Consider the following 18,516-nt stretch of genomic DNA (forward strand, 5'->3'; position numbering starts at 1 on the left):
AAAAAAAAAAAATACTAGAATTGATGGAGCCAGCAAGTAGTATGGTGGTGAAGGTGTTGGATTCCCACAAAGTTGACTGCTGTTCCTGGACCCAACGGCTTGAAACTCAAGCTCAATGCACGTGCATGCATGCCCAAAATCCCAAGAGCTTGAAACTCAAGCTCAATGCACGTGCTTGCATGCCCAAAATCCCAAGAAGAGAATGGAAGAGAAGCGAATGTGATGTGACCACCATCCCCCCTGGAGAGTGATTTCTCACTTTTCCTTCCCCGGTCTCTATCTCGCTCTCTATCTGGCGAGTGCATGCACCCAATGGGGGAAAAAATTAGAACTGATATATGAAAAAGATTTTGTTTTACCTAACAAAATAACAAGCATGTTTAGAAACCAAATCCTAAATTTTTATTTAGAACTTAGATTGGATTTAGATCAGAAGAGTATGCCTAATAAGTGACTTGTAAGTGAAGGTTGTTAACTATAAAGACATATTAATAGGTCCAGGTTTGGGGGAGGGAGAATCTAGGTATTACGTATTTCTTTTTTTAGAGAGGTTTTTGCTATAGGGCGTGTGCACTCACCAGAAAGACAGAGAGAGACGGAGAGACAGAAAGTGAGACATCACCCCCTGGGGGAGATGGCCACACCGCAATCCCTTCTCCATTCTCCTCTTGGGATCTTGGGCACACACGCACATGTGCCCAGCATGAGTTTAAGCCACCGGGTTCAGGGCTCAAACTGCAGTCAACTACATGGGAGTTCAACGACATAGCCGTTAAGCTAACTGCTGGTCCCGGTTATTTCTAAGACCCCAAACAATAGAGACTCCTTTTAAGTCTGGATCTTGTCTCTGAACAAGACTAGCTTCTTTGGTATATTAGAATTAATGAATTCTTGCATCCCATTGTCTATTCCTTTATTTGTTCTTCATCTCTTTACCCTCCCAGTTGATGTCAACAAATTTATAGCTAGAGGTAAGTTTCAGTAACATCTATATGCAGTGTGGATTGGCCCCATAATACTAAAAAGTATTTTTTGATAGTTCTGTAAAAGAAAGTTTATATATGATAATAGAAAAAGCAACTAAGAGAAAGAGATCTTAAATGGTCATGAAACAGCAGAGTATTATCATAGGAGTTTAAGTATATTGTCTAAGATGTCATAAAGAAAAGGGTAGTAAACATTTTTTTATTTTTTCCTAAAAATGGTTTTAGAGAAGGTGGCCCTAGTCAGAAATAGGCAGATATAGCAGGGGATCCTTTGATAAAAACCGCAGAAGGAAATATTACATTTGCGAAGGTAAGGTCAGAAAACTTGGCAGTGATATTCTTGCCCTTCCGATTACTAAAGATGCTGCCCATTTAATATTTTTGTAAAACAAACAAATAAAAAGTTTTCCCTGCCTTTTTTGGGGGGAGAGGTTTTTGCTATAGGTCGCGTGCACTCACCAGAAAGACAGAGAGAGACAGAGAGACAGGAAGTGAGAAATCACCCCCCAGGGGGGATGGCCATGCCACAATCCCTTCTCCATTCTCCTCTCAGGATCTTGGGCACACACGCACACACGTTCAGTGTGAGTTTAGGCCACCAGGTCGAGGACTCGAACCGCTGTCGACTACATAGCCATTACACTAACTGCTGGTTCCTCCCTGCCCTTTTTTTTTTTTTTTTTTTTTTTGTGGGGTTTTTGATGGCCACTCCGCAATCCCCTCTCCTCCGTTCTCCTCTCAGGATCTTGGGCACGCACACACACGCTCCCTGAGTGAGTTTAAGCCACCGGGTCCGGGACTCAAACCACAGTTGACTACGTGGGAGTCCAGCAACATAGCCATTACGCTAACTGCTGGTCCCTCCCTGCCTTTTGTAGAAAGGACTTCAAAAGTCTCTTTTGAAGGGGGCATGTCTTTCACATGTGGCCATGTGTTTTTGCTCTGCCCCACTGGTACCGTGGATGGAAGTTCAGGTCAGCGTGGCCAGCTTCTCTCTCTGTAGCTACAGGAATAGCTCATTTCGTATTCAAGTGAGTGAATTTACCTCTGACCTAGAATGGAGCTGTGGTTTCTATCTGACCTCTTCTGAATGTGAGCTACCCCTCCATTCCCAGAAAGACATCCTAAATCCTATATAATGTATGATGAGCTACACAGCCAGCAGCTGGTGTCTGTCTTCCACATTGCCTAACGTCCCTTCTTCAGAGCATGCAGGGGCTTTTTCGGGTGACCCGTAGGACAAGGAGCTGAGCATTTTTCCCTTTGGTTGCCTCAGCTAAAGATAGAGGAAGAAGACAGAAGGCTTTTGTCCCTTAACAGTTTTGTCATTTTCTTTATTTATTCAATAAGTTTGAATGGAACATTTTAAATGTCATTGACAATTACAGCTTGGCTACTTTATTTAAAAGCACCGTATTTTTTTATTTCTAATGCAAAAATCTCTCTATTGTAGCTGGTTCCTCTCATTCCAAAAAACCAACTGCCTCCAAAGCATCAGCATCACCATCTACTTCATCCACTTCATCTCGTCCCAAAGCTTCAAAGGAGACAGTTTCTAGCAAAACAGGGATCACTGGGACCACTAAGGGCAAGAAAAAAACTGGCAAGCAGCCAACGTCTCGACTGTCCTCAGACACGACCACTTCTGGCACATCCGACCTTAAAGGAGAGCCTTCGGAGGCCAGAGTGGAGACTCTCAAACCTGAGCAGACTGTCCCTGGGACTGAGGAGACTGTAGGCAAATCCAAGCCTTCTGTCCCTCCACCCCCTGTGGCTCTACCACCTTCTCCCCCCGCCCCTCCTCTTCCTTTTGAGGATCAGTGCATTATTGCCTCAGACACTCCAGTTGTGCTGGTCAGCAGTGGAGCTGACCTGCCTGTCTCTGCCTTAGACCCCAGTCAGCTTCTCTGGACTGAAGAGCCAACGGACAGAACCACTCTCCTCTCAGGCGCTGGCTCAAGTGCTAGCAGCGAAAACGTAAAATGGTGAGTCGGGGCTCAGACCCCTTATTCCCTCTGAGTACTAAAGATCGCTAACGTAGTCTGTTGAAAATGAAGGAACCCAGTGCCCTTTCTTTTATAACTGAATCTACTGAATGTTAGGTAAGCACACGTGGAATCCAACCACTGGCTTTGCATAGCCCTGGCCCTGGGAATGCCGTGGTCTGCCGGAGACAGTTACGTGGTAATGCTGACAAATAGCACTTCTCTGTGGTTTTCAAGTTTGTTTAGAACCTGCTTCAGCACTGTTGAGCAGCCCTTTCTCTTGTTCCTAGGCGATTAGTCCCCTTCTCTTTCCTCACAGTACTTATTTCAGTCTTTACCACTGGTGTCCAGATTGCTCACCCACTCCTGTCTACCTTCATTTCAACAAGTTGTTTAATCATCTCCTTCTCCTAGAAAATAAAGACCATCATGAAAACACTCTCAAATTCCAACCCCTTTTCCTCCAATCATTTCTTGCTCTCTCAATTCGCCACCCAGCTCAAATAGTATCTCCTCTATGAAGCCTTTCAGTACCTCTGGACAGAATTGGTTATGGCCTCTAGTATAGTCAGATTTGGTATAGTATTATTTTTTCCTACATGTGGAACAGAACTAGCCAACATGTCCCAGCAACCAGTACAAAATCTGATATGCCAAAGGCACTCATTGACTGGTTGAATGAAGAGGAAAAATGAGTTAAATTGGTTATAGAAAAAGGCAGCCTTCTCCGATGTGGTAGGACCACTGTTGAAGGTAAGATGACCCTTTCTCTGTAGTTTATGAATAGAGTATAATTGGAGATAAAGATAATGATCCAGTAGTCTTAGTTCTGTTTCAGAGGGTAACCAACTCAAAGGACTTGACTTTAAGGATTAGGGGTCCACCATTATGGAACTGCCCAAGCTAGAAATCTGGAAATCATCCTGGACCCTTATTCACCTTCATTCCTTACATCTAATCCCTCCAAGAGTCCTCTAACTATTTTACTTAAAAGTCATGAGAGGCTCAGCTTCAGTGGCATAGTCAGTAGCATACTGAACTGCATTGCTGGAAGCCACATGGCTGACCATGAGTTCAGATCCCAAGTTGACCTGAAATATAGCGGGTACATATAAGTGTCCAAGATCCTGACTGGAGGGCTGGGAGTAGGGGTTTGCAGCATGACAAGACCCTATTGAGGGTGCTTTTCTCTCTCTCTCTCTCTCTCTCTCTCTCAATCTCTCTTTCTCTCTCTTGCATACACACACATATACTTTCCATCAGAAATAAAATAAACTTAAAAGTAATAAAATATGTTAGCCTTCTGTTCCACAGGTGTGACCATAGGTTGTCAGATATAGTAGACACAGTACTCAATTATGTCTGGAGAAGCTTAGAGCTTTTAAGTACAGCCTCTTCTTTCCTATTTCTAAGAAAACCTTTATTTACTCTTTAAATCATTTAATAGACTCAGAAAAAGAAAAAAAATCTTTGCTATGTGAAACTTTAAAAATATTAAGTACATTAATTCATTTGGATTAGATCAAAAGACTAAAATATCAACTTTAATTATTCTTGATAATAAAAACCTTCATTTATTGAATATTGATTTAATGTCAGGAATTAGAACTGTATATGTGTTGTCTTCCCTGATGTATTCCCATTGTCTAGATAAGAAAATAGCATTGAGGAAAGCACAGTCATTTCTCCAGGAGTGCTCAGTTTTGGCAAAACCAGAATACAAATGCAGTGCTGGACACCATATTCTAGGCTCAGAATAGTTTTACATGTTTTCCAAACAAGTTGTTTCTATTCCAAACAAGTTGTTTCTATTTCTACTGCTGTTCTTTGCTATTAGTTTCTTCTTTGTTTTCATTTTTATCATTTTGAGTAACATGATTTGAAGGAAAGTCAAGAAAAGACAAATAAATGTCAAATTGCAAAATATTCTAGTTGTTTGATCTTCTAATAACAAGATGCAGGGAGAGTCTGGCAGGTAGTGTGGTGGTTAAGGTGCTCCCACACGGCCAATCGTGATTTGAGTCCCAGACCTGGCAACTTGCTTTCCACCTTCCCTTTCTCTCTCTGATCAAATTAAATTTTTAAAAAAGTAATAATAATAACAAATAAAATTAAATAGATAAATAATTATTTTAAAATAATTTTTAAAAAAGATGTGAAGAAAGAAGATAGTGAACTGAATTACTGTGGTATCTATCCTAGTTCAATTTGTGTTGATAAAACAGAATACCTTGACTAGGTTGGTTATTTATTTATTTATTGACAGGTTTTTGCTATAGGCACATGTGCTCACCAGAAAGGCAGAGAGAGACAGAGAAACAGAAAGCGAGAAACTTCTGGCACATCCGACCTTAAAGGAGAGCCTTCGGAGGCCAGAGTGGAGACTCTCAAACCTGAGCAGACTGTCCCTGGGACTGAGGAGACTGTAGGCAAATCCAAGCCTTCTGTCCCTCCACCCCCTGTGGCTCTACCACCTTCTCCCCCCGCCCCTCCTCTTCCTTTTGAGGATCAGTGCATTATTGCCTCAGACACTCCAGTTGTGCTGGTCAGCAGTGGAGCTGACCTGCCTGTCTCTGCCTTAGACCCCAGTCAGCTTCTCTGGACTGAAGAGCCAACGGACAGAACCACTCTCCTCTCAGGCGCTGGCTCAAGTGCTAGCAGCGAAAACGTAAAATGGTGAGTCGGGGCTCAGACCCCTTATTCCCTCTGAGTACTAAAGATCGCTAACGTAGTCTGTTGAAAATGAAGGAACCCAGTGCCCTTTCTTTTATAACTGAATCTACTGAATGTTAGGTAAGCACACGTGGAATCCAACCACTGGCTTTGCATAGCCCTGGCCCTGGGAATGCCGTGGTCTGCCGGAGACAGTTACGTGGTAATGCTGACAAATAGCACTTCTCTGTGGTTTTCAAGTTTGTTTAGAACCTGCTTCAGCACTGTTGAGCAGCCCTTTCTCTTGTTCCTAGGCGATTAGTCCCCTTCTCTTTCCTCACAGTACTTATTTCAGTCTTTACCACTGGTGTCCAGATTGCTCACCCACTCCTGTCTACCTTCATTTCAACAAGTTGTTTAATCATCTCCTTCTCCTAGAAAATAAAGACCATCATGAAAACACTCTCAAATTCCAACCCCTTTTCCTCCAATCATTTCTTGCTCTCTCAATTCGCCACCCAGCTCAAATAGTATCTCCTCTATGAAGCCTTTCAGTACCTCTGGACAGAATTGGTTATGGCCTCTAGTATAGTCAGATTTGGTATAGTATTATTTTTTCCTACATGTGGAACAGAACTAGCCAACATGTCCCAGCAACCAGTACAAAATCTGATATGCCAAAGGCACTCATTGACTGGTTGAATGAAGAGGAAAAATGAGTTAAATTGGTTATAGAAAAAGGCAGCCTTCTCCGATGTGGTAGGACCACTGTTGAAGGTAAGATGACCCTTTCTCTGTAGTTTATGAATAGAGTATAATTGGAGATAAAGATAATGATCCAGTAGTCTTAGTTCTGTTTCAGAGGGTAACCAACTCAAAGGACTTGACTTTAAGGATTAGGGGTCCACCATTATGGAACTGCCCAAGCTAGAAATCTGGAAATCATCCTGGACCCTTATTCACCTTCATTCCTTACATCTAATCCCTCCAAGAGTCCTCTAACTATTTTACTTAAAAGTCATGAGAGGCTCAGCTTCAGTGGCATAGTCAGTAGCATACTGAACTGCATTGCTGGAAGCCACATGGCTGACCATGAGTTCAGATCCCAAGTTGACCTGAAATATAGCAGGTACATATAAGTGTCCAAGATCCTGACTGGAGGGCTGGGAGTAGGGGTTTGCAGCATGACAAGACCCTATTGAGGGTGCTTTTCTCTCTCTCTCTCTCTCTCTCTCTCTCTCTCTCTCTCTCTCTCTTGCATACACACACATATACTTTCCATTTAAAAAGATAATAATAATAAATAAAGTTGAATAATTTTAATAAGAAGTATATTACACTTTAGTCACTTTGATTTGGGCTGTAACAGAACCTTCCTTTCATGTAGCACCCTTGTTAGCAACTACTGATATTTTATATTTTTCAGAATACACAGGTTGGCCACTTTTGCATAACATTTACCACAGCAATTTATCTTACATATGATTTGATAAATGACATTTCATTAGTATAGCATCAAATAATACTTTTTGTAACACATTCATATTAAAGTATGTTCTGGTGGCATAGGGATATGTAATTTAATAGACTCAGAAAAAGAAAAAAAATCTTTGCTATGTGAAACTTTAAAAATATTAAGTACATTAATTCATTTGGATTAGATCAAAAGACTAAAATATCAACTTTAATTATTCTTGATAATAAAAACCTTCATTTATTGAATATTGATTTAATGTCAGGAATTAGAACTGTATATGTGTTGTCTTCCCTGATGTATTCCCATTGTCTAGATAAGAAAATAGCATTGAGGAAAGCACAGTCATTTCTCCAGGAGTGCTCAGTTTTGGCAAAACCAGAATACAAATGCAGTGCTGGACACCATATTCTAGGCTCAGAATAGTTTTACATGTTTTCCAAACAAGTTGTTTCTATTCCAAACAAGTTGTTTCTATTTCTACTGCTGTTCTTTGCTATTAGTTTCTTCTTTGTTTTCATTTTTATCATTTTGAGTAACATGATTTGAAGGAAAGTCAAGAAAAGACAAATAAATGTCAAATTGCAAAATATTCTAGTTGTTTGATCTTCTAATAACAAGATGCAGGGAGAGTCTGGCAGGTAGTGTGGTGGTTAAGGTGCTGGACTCCCACACGGCCAATCGTGATTTGAGTCCCAGACCTGGCAACTTGCTTTCCACCTTCCCTTTCTCTCTCTGATCAAATTTAAAATTTAAAAAAGTAATAATAATAACAAATAAAATTAAATAGATAAATAATTATTTTAAAATAATTTTTAAAAAAGATGTGAAGAAAGAAGATAGTGAACTGAATTACTGTGGTATCTATCCTAGTTCAATTTGTGTTGATAAAACAGAATACCTTGACTAGGTTGGTTATTTATTTATTTATTGACAGGTTTTTGCTATAGGCACATGTGCTCACCAGAAAGGCAGAGAGAGACAGAGAAACAGAAAGCGAGAAATCACTCCCCAAGGGGGATGGCCACACTGCAATCCTTCTCCTCCATTTTCCTCTTTAGATCCTGGGCACGCACACACACATGCCCAATGTGAGTTTGAGCCACTGAGTCTGGGACTCAAACCGTGGTCAACTACGTGGGAGTCCAGCAACATAGCCATTACTCCAACTGCTGATTCCATGACTAGATAATTTATAACAATGAGGAATTTAATGGCTCACAGTTCTGGGGACTGGGAAGTCCAAGATCAAGGTGCCAGCATCTTCCCTATGAGTCTTCACATGGTGGAAAGTGGAAGAGCAAAGAGTTCAAGAGAATGAACCCACCCCTGTATGCTCTTTCTGTAATGGCATTCTTTATGCCATTACATCTTTTCATGAGGACAAAATCCTCATGACCTAAACACTTCCCATTAGGCCTCACCTTCCAACACTGTCAGCCTGGGTAATTAAGTTTTCGACACATGAATTCTGGAGTGCACTTTATTATGCTAAGTACTGCACTGCATGCTGGGCACTTAATATCAGTCTTCAGCCCAAGTGTGTGAAGGCAAAAGAGGTAAGCGCATGTTCTTCATTTCTACTGGGACTACATTCAGAAGAAGTAAGCTTAGGACATCATTAGACATTGAGGATATCTATAATATTGGGTCATTGGAAAAATCATGCTGTAGTTTTCTATGTTTTTCTATGCAAAATGTGTCATGACTTTTCCAATGACCCAATAGATTTTCCTGTCAGTGAGGGTAACTATCATGCTTTCCTAGAAGAAGTCATAGAATTTTCCTTCTCTGTTTAGTCTTCAAATTTAAAATTTAAATTATAATTCATCCTACAAGAGAGGTTTGTGTTCGCTCTTGAATTAATGAGTCTTGAGTAAGTAGTCTCTCAAATTTCTTTCCAAATTCTTTCTTTTTTTTTCAAGTGGATGTTTGAATTAGAACTTCTGGCTCTTATTCTCTTGCTTTACTTAGAATCCTCCGTGAGTTATGTTTAGTCAACTAATGTGTGAAAATCCTGTCATTTCATGAAGAGACTTCTGTTTGGAATACAAGTATCAAGACTTGAAACAGAGCAAGTGGCCGTGTATAAAAATACCTACATCTATTCCCATATTGCAGGGTACTAACTATTAGGTGGCTTCTATTCCTTAGCAGCTTCATCAGTAACACATGTGTCTGGTATAATGTAAGGCAGAAACTAATCAGCCCTTTGTTTTTTTAGAGAGAGATTTTTGTTATAGGGCATGTGCACTTGTCAGACAGACAGAAAGCGAGAAGTCATCCCCCAGGGGAATTGGCCATTCCACACTCCCTTCTCTTCTTGGGATATTGGGCATGTATGCACACATGCCCAGAGTTTCAAACCTCCAGGTCTGGGACCCAAACCATGATCAGCCATGTGGAAGTCCAGCAAACTAACCATTACATCATCTGCTGGTCCCAATAAGCCCATTACAAAATTTGGCTGGGGCTGGCAAGTGGCATGGTGGTTAAGGGCACTAGACCCACATGGCCGACCGTGGTTCAAGTCCTGGACTTGCTTTCTTACATTCTGACTTTCTCACTTTCCCCCTCTCTCTCTCACACTCTGGTCAAATTTAAATGAATAAACAAATAAAGTTAATTTTTTAAAAAAGAAATCAAAATTAAAAAGAAAAATTTCTTTTTGTTTACTTATCTATTTATTTGTTGTGATTTTCCAACCTGCCAGGTCTGAGACTCAGACCACGGTTGGCCATGTGGGAATACAGCACCTTAGCAACCACACTACACCTGATGGTCCCCTAGTCAGCCCATCTGGAACCCACATCAAAAGGAGGCTAACTCTCTGTTCAGTCCATTTTCACAAAAATTTAGAGAATGCTCTGTATTGTCCAACCTGCCCAGGATCCCTAAGGAGAAAAATGAGAGCCAAATCATGAATTGATTTGTACACATTTGGAATATATTTGATAGTAAATATAATCACTTCTTGATCTTTTGGCTAAGATCAAGGATAATATTAATGTTAATAATTTGTATTTATAACATTAGTATAATTCATAATATAAGTATAAAGTATAGTATAACATTAAATAGACAAACCAAGTTCTAGACTGGATTTAGTACCTTGGTTGTCCAACTCACTTATGTCCTTCCATGGTTCCATGAACTATAATCATCTGCCTTCCTTATATTCTTATAAGGAAGAACTGCAAAACTTTATAAAATATAAATGTCATAATTAAAATTATCAATATCACAATAAAATAATGAACAATGACACAAAGGTTACCCATAATGACAAACTATTCAAACAAGAACTGCCTCAAGTAGCAATCAACTAAAAACCCAGATAGTAGGAAAGTTATATACCGACTATCCGCACTCTATGGTAGAGAGCAAAAAATTGGAGGACATAAAAGCAGTGAAGGTACTTAATGAGAATAGGACAGTGTGGAATGGGGGAGGTGAAAAGAAGAGGATAGAGAAAGATAGCAAGAGAACAATAGAGAGGCAGGACGTTAGTGAGAAACAGATATGGCTTATTAACTGTTGATGACATGTATAGTATTCTCAACTGGATTGGTCTGAAAAGTATTTCATGATGGGCAAAGTCTTTTTACAAGCAAAATGAGAAATAGCGATTGACTGTTTTAAAAAAATAATTAGAATAATAATAATAATGGTTGGGGAAAACATAGAAAAGATATTGAATGTTGAAGCGGGGAGATTAATGTCTCTGTATTGACTGACATGCATGGCATTCCCTTTTGAAAAAGCAATGTAACACACTGTAAAGTTATATGCAATCCAATGTAATATAAAGAAGATTATGATGATAAAAAAAAATAGATCTCTTATTCCAGATGAGATGTCATGTTGTAGAAAGCAGTATGGCAGTTCTTTTAAAAACTAAACAGGGGACCAGCAGATGGCAAAACTCTTGCCGGGCACATGTGTGTGCATGCCCAAAATCCTGAGAGAATAGAGGAGAAGGAATCGCAGTGTGGTCATTCTGTCTCTCTGTCTCTCCAGCCAGCACACATGCCCTTTAGCAAATATCTCCCTAAAAAAATAAATAAAAATAAACAGAATTACCATATGGTCTGGCAATTGTACTTCTGTACATATAGCCAAAAGAATTCAAAGCTGAGACTTGAATTTGGACACGATTGTTCATACCAGCATTATTCACAACAGTCAAAATGTGGAAACTACCCAAATGTCATTGATTGACTGATAAGCAAATTGTGGCATATACATACAATGGAATATCAGTTAGGCTTAGCAAAGAAGGAGATTCTGGCACATGCTACAGCATGAATGAGCCTTGAAGATACTATGCTAAGTGAAGTAAGCAAAATATAAAAGGACAAACATAAAAATAAGGCAAATAGAAAAGGACAAACATATAAAAATAGGACAAATGTGAAAAGACAACATTGGCTAATTTCACTTAACTGAGTTACCTAAAATAGTTAAATTCATAGAGACAGGAAGTAGAATGATGGTTGTCAGGAGCTAAGAGGAAGGGATATAGGGAATTAGTGTTTAATGAGTATGGAGCTTCCATTTGGAAAGATTAAAAAGTTCTGGAGATAGGGCCAGTAGATGGTATGATGGTTAAGGCACTGGATCCCACATAGCTGACCATGGTTTGAGTCCTAGAGCTGGTGGTTTGACAATCACTCCAGGCACATTTGCATGCCTGCCTAATACATATAGAGGAGAACAGAGGAGAAGGGACTGTGGCATGGCCATTCCCCTGACAGGATGATTTCTCACTTTCCCTCTCTCTCTCTTTCTCTCTCTGTTTTTCTCTGGTGAGCACATGTGTCCTATGGCAAAAACCTTAAAAAGAAAATTAAAGTTCTAGAAATGGATGCTCGTGATGTTGGTGACATTACATACCAATGTAAATGTTCCTTATGCCACTGAATTATACACTTCAAAATGGTTGAAGGGTAAATTATAACGTATGAATATCTTAAACAGTAAAAAATGAGATTTTATGTTGACTCCATGGCCTGGTAGTTAAGGTAGCCGGATCCCATTTAGCTGACCCCACAGTTGAAGTCCTAAACTTGGCAACTTGATGAACCTCCCAGGTGCATGTGTGATTCTGCCAAAAATTCTGAAGAGAGAGAGACAGCAGACAGGGATTGTGGTGTGACCATTCTCTGCAGGGATGGGTGCTTTCTCCTCTCTCTCTCTTTCTCTCTCTCTCTTTCTTGCAAGAGTATGTGCCCTCTAGGGAAAAAAAAAATGAGGTCTCATATTCCTCCATTAAGAATAACAATTTAGGCCAATTCGTTTCTTTTTTCTTTTTCTTTCTTTTTTTTTACTTGGAGAGGTTTTTGCTATAGGGCGTGTGTGCTTGCCAGAGAGAGAGAGAGAGACAAAAAGCGAGAAATCACCCCCCTGCCAAGGGGGATGGGCATGCCGCAACCCCTTTTCCTCCATTCTCCTCTTGTTATCTTGGTCATGGGCGCACATGCTCCCAAGGTGAGTTTAAGCCACTGGGTCCGGGACTCAAACCGTGATCAACTACATGAGAGTCCAGAGACACAGTCATTATGCCATCTGCTGATCCCACAATTTGTTTTTTTAATAAGTGAGAAATAGAGAATTTTGAGAGCATTTAGGCTTATAACCGCAAAACAGATTTTAAATACCTCATATTCTGATCAAATGGACGTGTGTTCGTTATTCAAATCGATTTTTCTTTTTAGTTAGTGAGAACAGCAGACACGTGTTTTGCACAAGGTAGTCTCTCAGAAGTATGACATCCAAATTTAGATTTCTCTTTATATCAAAAAGCAATATGGGGGCTCTCCTGTATCTTAAAACGAAGATTACATCGTTACTGATATCATACAGTTTTGATTTAAGGTATATTTTTTATTCTTTGAAAATTGGCAAGCTTTGTATATGTATAGTAACTGTTTCTACCAAAGACTCTTACCAAGAGAGATAGTAGAAAATCATTGTGGTTTTGCACAGTCCCTTTCTTCTGAAAAGTTCGTTTAACTTTCACATTTTCCATCTTATGTTATTATTGCATAAGGCAATTTTACACATGAAAAAAACTAACACACAGAGACGATATGTGAGAGCCACCACACTGACCGGGATGAAAATTAGATTAATTAATGTATTAATGAGAGGCGTATAGTGTGCTATGCTCCTACCTTTTTGCTGCTAGGATGCAAAATTATACGTGTCCCACTTGCCAAGGAACTTAGTGGTGCTGTGGAGGCAGATAGGTAATGGGCGGTTGAGGGACAGTGTGCTAGGTACTCCAGTGAGGTTTTCCTCAGGCCACAGTGATGGCAGAGACCAGCACAAGGAAGGAAAGTGAAGGCTCACCAAAGCTTCCCCAGGGGAGCTGAGGCTGCAACTGAGACCAGAATGGTAAGTAGTAGCTACAGGTCAGATTAATAGTGCAAAGTCAAATATTCAGGAACATCTAGCCCATTAGTCTTTCCACAGAACCACCATAACTATGGAACAGTAGTAAGTTTGCAAAATATATTGGTTGTCAGAAAAGTCGAGACGTATTTTTTCTATGTTTTTCAATGTGAAAAGCCAGCATGACTTTTCCGATAACCCGCTAATTTTACCATATTCATTACTAAGTATACTAGTAACCAGTTACCATCTACTTGAGACTTTTCATTTTGCAGGTGAAGAATGTCAAACCTTGACTCTCATTGGCCCTTGTCTGGCATTTCCTTTTTCCAGCCTGAGGCGTGCCCGTGAAACTGGTCTCCTCCTCATGGGTTGGTGTCCCTGAGGGTTTCTCTGAGCTCTGCATCACCCTGTGTTTTTGTGCCTTTAACAGTTTCACCACCAAAGATGACCTGGGGAAGGCAGCACCTCACCTCCTTACTCCGGGGCTGATGGGAGAATCTTCAGAGTCCTTCAGTGCCCCAGAGGATGAAGGCCAGAGAGAATCCCAGGCCGGTGACTCTGACTCTGACGGGCCCATCTTGTACACCGATGATGACGAGGAAGACGACGATGAAGATGGCAGTGGAGAAAGTAAGACTGTTTTCAGAGACAGGGAGGAAAGGGGGCAGTGGACAGAGCAGCTGCATTTTGTAAAGAACAGAAGCCTTGTTAGGAACTAGACATTTGATGTTTTCTCTCCCCGCATCTTCCTTTCTCAGTTAGAAACATGAGGGGACTTTAAAACATTCGTGGAATGATGGAATTAAAATAAGACTTTATTTTGGTGCAAAATTTTTGAGACCCATGGATAGTTTTTTTTAATAACACATTTTTTTCTGTGAACTTTTTGAAGGTTCTTCATGTAGTTTTAAGTTTAGCTTTTGATGGCTGACTTTTCCAGAAGATGGTGCCTCACTGCCAGTCAGGCCTTTGTATCTGAGTCTGACATATTTGTACTTGTACAAGGAGCCAAAGCTTTCTCATGGCATAGGCCTTTCTTGGGATGATCAGAGATGGCCCCTCCACTCTGGAAACTTTCCTGAGAGAAAGCATCAATACAGGATTCACTGGCTAAATCATGAAGGCGTTTGAGAAATTCATTTGCATAGATCCTGGATTTGAAAGAGGGGGAGGGGGAAATAAGTAGGAATGACAGTTACTATTTTAGAATTAAAAATAGTCTCTCATCCACAATCAATAAGCTAGGAGCCTCCTAAGAAGGAATGATACTAAAGGGGATAAAGCCCATCATTTATGTATAACTTACCAAACTGGGAAGTGCCATTATTATTTTTTTTTCTTAATTTCTGAGCCGGATGACTTGGGAGGGATCCATTATAGGACTGAATTTACAGATTAGGAAAAGCTATTACTGTATTAAACAGGAGTCTGTCTAATTCCCTCTCATTTTTATGGAGCAAATAAATAAATAAATAAAATGATCATCCCTCTAGTATTATGATCTATTGAGATTTTAAGTATTCCTGGGTAACTGAGGGTTAAAACATTGGTTTAAAAAGTAAACTCTTTGCCAGCACGGTATCTGAGTGGAAAAAAGGAGAAGGCAAAGATGAACTGTACAGTTAAGTAAATGGGTCAAGTTTGTGAGACTTGGAAAAGAAAAAATAAAGTAAAAAACATTATGCAATCAGTAAGTCCCACGATCCACCATCTCAGCAAAATAAACTTCAGCTGTTGCTCCCACATGATGAGGTGATACTTCCAAGTTTTTCATGGTATCCCAGTAGTTTTCAGAACATTTGAAAAAATAGTGCTTTCCATCTTTTTCAGAATGAACTATATCCAACTCCAAGTCTTTTTCCTTAGGTTGCTTAAGATCCCTCGTTCATGTGTGGATAAGGAATTCGGTCTGGGCTCTGTTTACAGTCCACGCCACATGTAAGCTTAGTGCTGCTGGCTGAAAGCCACTCTCTCTGCATCTCTGCCCTTTCCAACCCAGGTGCTTTGGCAAGTAAAATCCGTCGGAGGGATACTCTTGCTATCAAACTTGGCAACAGACCGTCTAAGAAAGAGTTAGAGGACAAGAACATCCTGCAGCGCACATCCGAAGAAGAAAGGCAGGAAATCCGACAACAAATCGGAACCAAATTAGTCAGGTAATGGCTGAAGCTTTAGGGCAACACGAACTAATTCCTGCTTTGTTTCTCTCCCAAAGTTTCCTACCTACCTGAGGTTGTTGTCGATTCCTTGTGCACGGGTGCATTGAACCTATTTGTTCTTACTAAGTTGGTCTTGGATGTGAACTTCTCAAAGAGCCGATGGCTTAGAGACTGCAGAGCCTGATCTAGGGGTGAACATTTTTTTAAAATGGTTTTTGCCATACGACACATGTGCTCTCTGAAGAAACACCGTATTTCTTCATAGTTTATCACAAGAAAGGGTCAAAATATGAAGTATCATATACCTGTCTCAATAAATGTCCAAGTGAGAATCTTCCCTCCAAGGGATGGCCACGTTGCAATTCCTTCTCCATTCTCCTCCTGGGACTTTGGGCATGCATGCACAAAGAGTATGTGCCCTCTAGGGAAAAAAAAAATGAGGTCTCATATTCCTCCATTAAGAATAACAATTTAGACCAATTCGTTTCTTTTTTCTTTTTCTTTCTTTTTTTTTACTTGGAGAGGTTTTTGCTATAGGGCGTGTGTGCTTGCCAGAGAGAGAGAGAGAGACAAAAAGCGAGAAATCACCCCCCCGCCAAGGGGGATGGCCGTGCCGCAACCCCTTTTCCTCCATTCTCCTCTTGTTATCTTGGTCATGGGCGCACATGCTCCCAAGGTGAGTTTAAGCCACTGGGTCCGGGACTCAAACCGTGATCAACTACATGAGAGTCCAGAGACACAGTCATTATGCCATCTGCTGATCCCACAATTTGTTTTTTTAATAAGTGAGAAATAGAGAATTTTGAGAGCATTTAGGCTTATAACCGCAAAACAGATTTTAAATACCTCATATTCTGATCAAATGGACGTGTGTTCGTTATTCAAATCGATTTTTCTTTTTAGTTAGTGAGAACAGCAGACACGTGTTTTGCACAAGGTAGTCTCTCAGAAGTATGACATCCAAATTTAGATTTCTCTTTATATCAAAAAGCAATATGGGGGCTCTCCTGTATCTTAAAACGAAGATTACATTGTTACTGATATCATACAGTTTTGATTTAAGGTATATTTTTTATTCTTTGAAAATTGGCAAGCTTTGTATATGTATAGTAACTGTTTCTACCAAAGACTCTTACCAAGAGAGATAGTAGAAAATCATTGTGGTTTTGCACAGTCCCTTTCTTCTGAAAAGTTCGTTTAACTTTCACATTTTCCATCTTATGTTATTATTGCATAAGGCAATTTTACACATGAAAAAAACTAACACACAGAGACGATATGTGAGAGCCACCACACTGACCGGGATGAAAATTAGATTAATTAATGTATTAATGAGAGGCGTATAGTGTGCTATGCTCCTACCTTTTTGCTGCTAGGATGCAAAATTATACGTGTCCCACTTGCCAAGGAACTTAGTGGTGCTGTGGAGGCAGATAGGTAATGGGCGGTTGAGGGACAGTGTGCTAGGTACTCCAGTGAGGTTTTCCTCAGGCCACAGTGATGGCAGAGACCAGCACAAGGAAGGAAAGTGAAGGCTCACCAAAGCTTCCCCAGGGGAGCTGAGGCTGCAACTGAGACCAGAATGGTAAGTAGTAGCTACAGGTCAGATTAATAGTGCAAAGTCAAATATTCAGGAACATCTAGCCCATTAGTCTTTCCACAGAACCACCATAACTATGGAACAGTAGTAAGTTTGCAAAATATATTGGTTGTCAGAAAAGTCGAGACGTATTTTTTCTATGTTTTTCAATGTGAAAAGCCAGCATGACTTTTCCGATAACCCGCTAATTTTACCATATTCATTACTAAGTATACTAGTAACCAGTTACCATCTACTTGAGACTTTTCATTTTGCAGGTGAAGAATGTCAAACCTTGACTCTCATTGGCCCTTGTCTGGCATTTCCTTTTTCCAGCCTGAGGCGTGCCCGTGAAACTGGTCTCCTCCTCATGGGTTGGTGTCCCTGAGGGTTTCTCTGAGCTCTGCATCACCCTGTGTTTTTGTGCCTTTAACAGTTTCACCACCAAAGATGACCTGGGGAAGGCAGCACCTCACCTCCTTACTCCGGGGCTGATGGGAGAATCTTCAGAGTCCTTCAGTGCCCCAGAGGATGAAGGCCAGAGAGAATCCCAGGCCGGTGACTCTGACTCTGACGGGCCCATCTTGTACACCGATGATGACGAGGAAGACGACGATGAAGATGGCAGTGGAGAAAGTAAGACTGTTTTCAGAGACAGGGAGGAAAGGGGGCAGTGGACAGAGCAGCTGCATTTTGTAAAGAACAGAAGCCTTGTTAGGAACTAGACATTTGATGTTTTCTCTCCCCGCATCTTCCTTTCTCAGTTAGAAACATGAGGGGACTTTAAAACATTCGTGGAATGATGGAATTAAAATAAGACTTTATTTTGGTGCAAAATTTTTGAGACCCATGGATAGTTTTTTTTAATAACACATTTTTTTCTGTGAACTTTTTGAAGGTTCTTCATGTAGTTTTAAGTTTAGCTTTTGATGGCTGACTTTTCCAGAAGATGGTGCCTCAGAGTTGGTCAGGCCTTTGTATCTGAGTCTGACATATTTGTACTTGTACAAGGAGCCAAAGCTTTCTCATGGCATAGGCCTTTCTTGGGATGATCAGAGATGGCCCCTCCACTCTGGAAACTTTCCTGAGAGAAAGCATCAATACAGGATTCACTGGCTAAATCACAAGGAGCCAAAGCTTTCTCATGGCATAGGCCTTTCTTGGGATGATCAGAGATGGCCCCTCCACTCTGGAAACTTTCCTGAGAGAAAGCATCAATACAGGATTCACTGGCTAAATCATGAAGGCGTTTGAGAAATTCATTTGCATAGATCCTGGATTT

General features: G+C 40.4%; 1 protein-coding gene across 1 annotated transcript in view; it reads left to right on the plus strand.

Annotated features, from left to right (window-relative positions):
- The window catches only part of PHACTR2 (phosphatase and actin regulator 2), a 193,243-nt gene that overhangs the window by 114,460 nt on the left and 60,267 nt on the right, over positions 1 to 18,516 (plus strand). The window contains exons 6-8 of the mRNA XM_006161910.3: positions 2,440 to 2,971; positions 13,927 to 14,126; positions 15,496 to 15,652. Coding sequence (XP_006161972.1) covers positions 2,440 to 2,971; positions 13,927 to 14,126; positions 15,496 to 15,652 — 889 coding nt within the window. The remainder of the gene's footprint in view (positions 1 to 2,439; positions 2,972 to 13,926; positions 14,127 to 15,495; positions 15,653 to 18,516) is intronic.

Source organism: Tupaia chinensis, unplaced genomic scaffold (genome assembly GCF_000334495.1).
Source record: "Tupaia chinensis unplaced genomic scaffold, TupChi_1.0 Scaffold139457_1, whole genome shotgun sequence".
Lineage (NCBI taxonomy): Eukaryota > Metazoa > Chordata > Mammalia > Scandentia > Tupaiidae > Tupaia > Tupaia belangeri.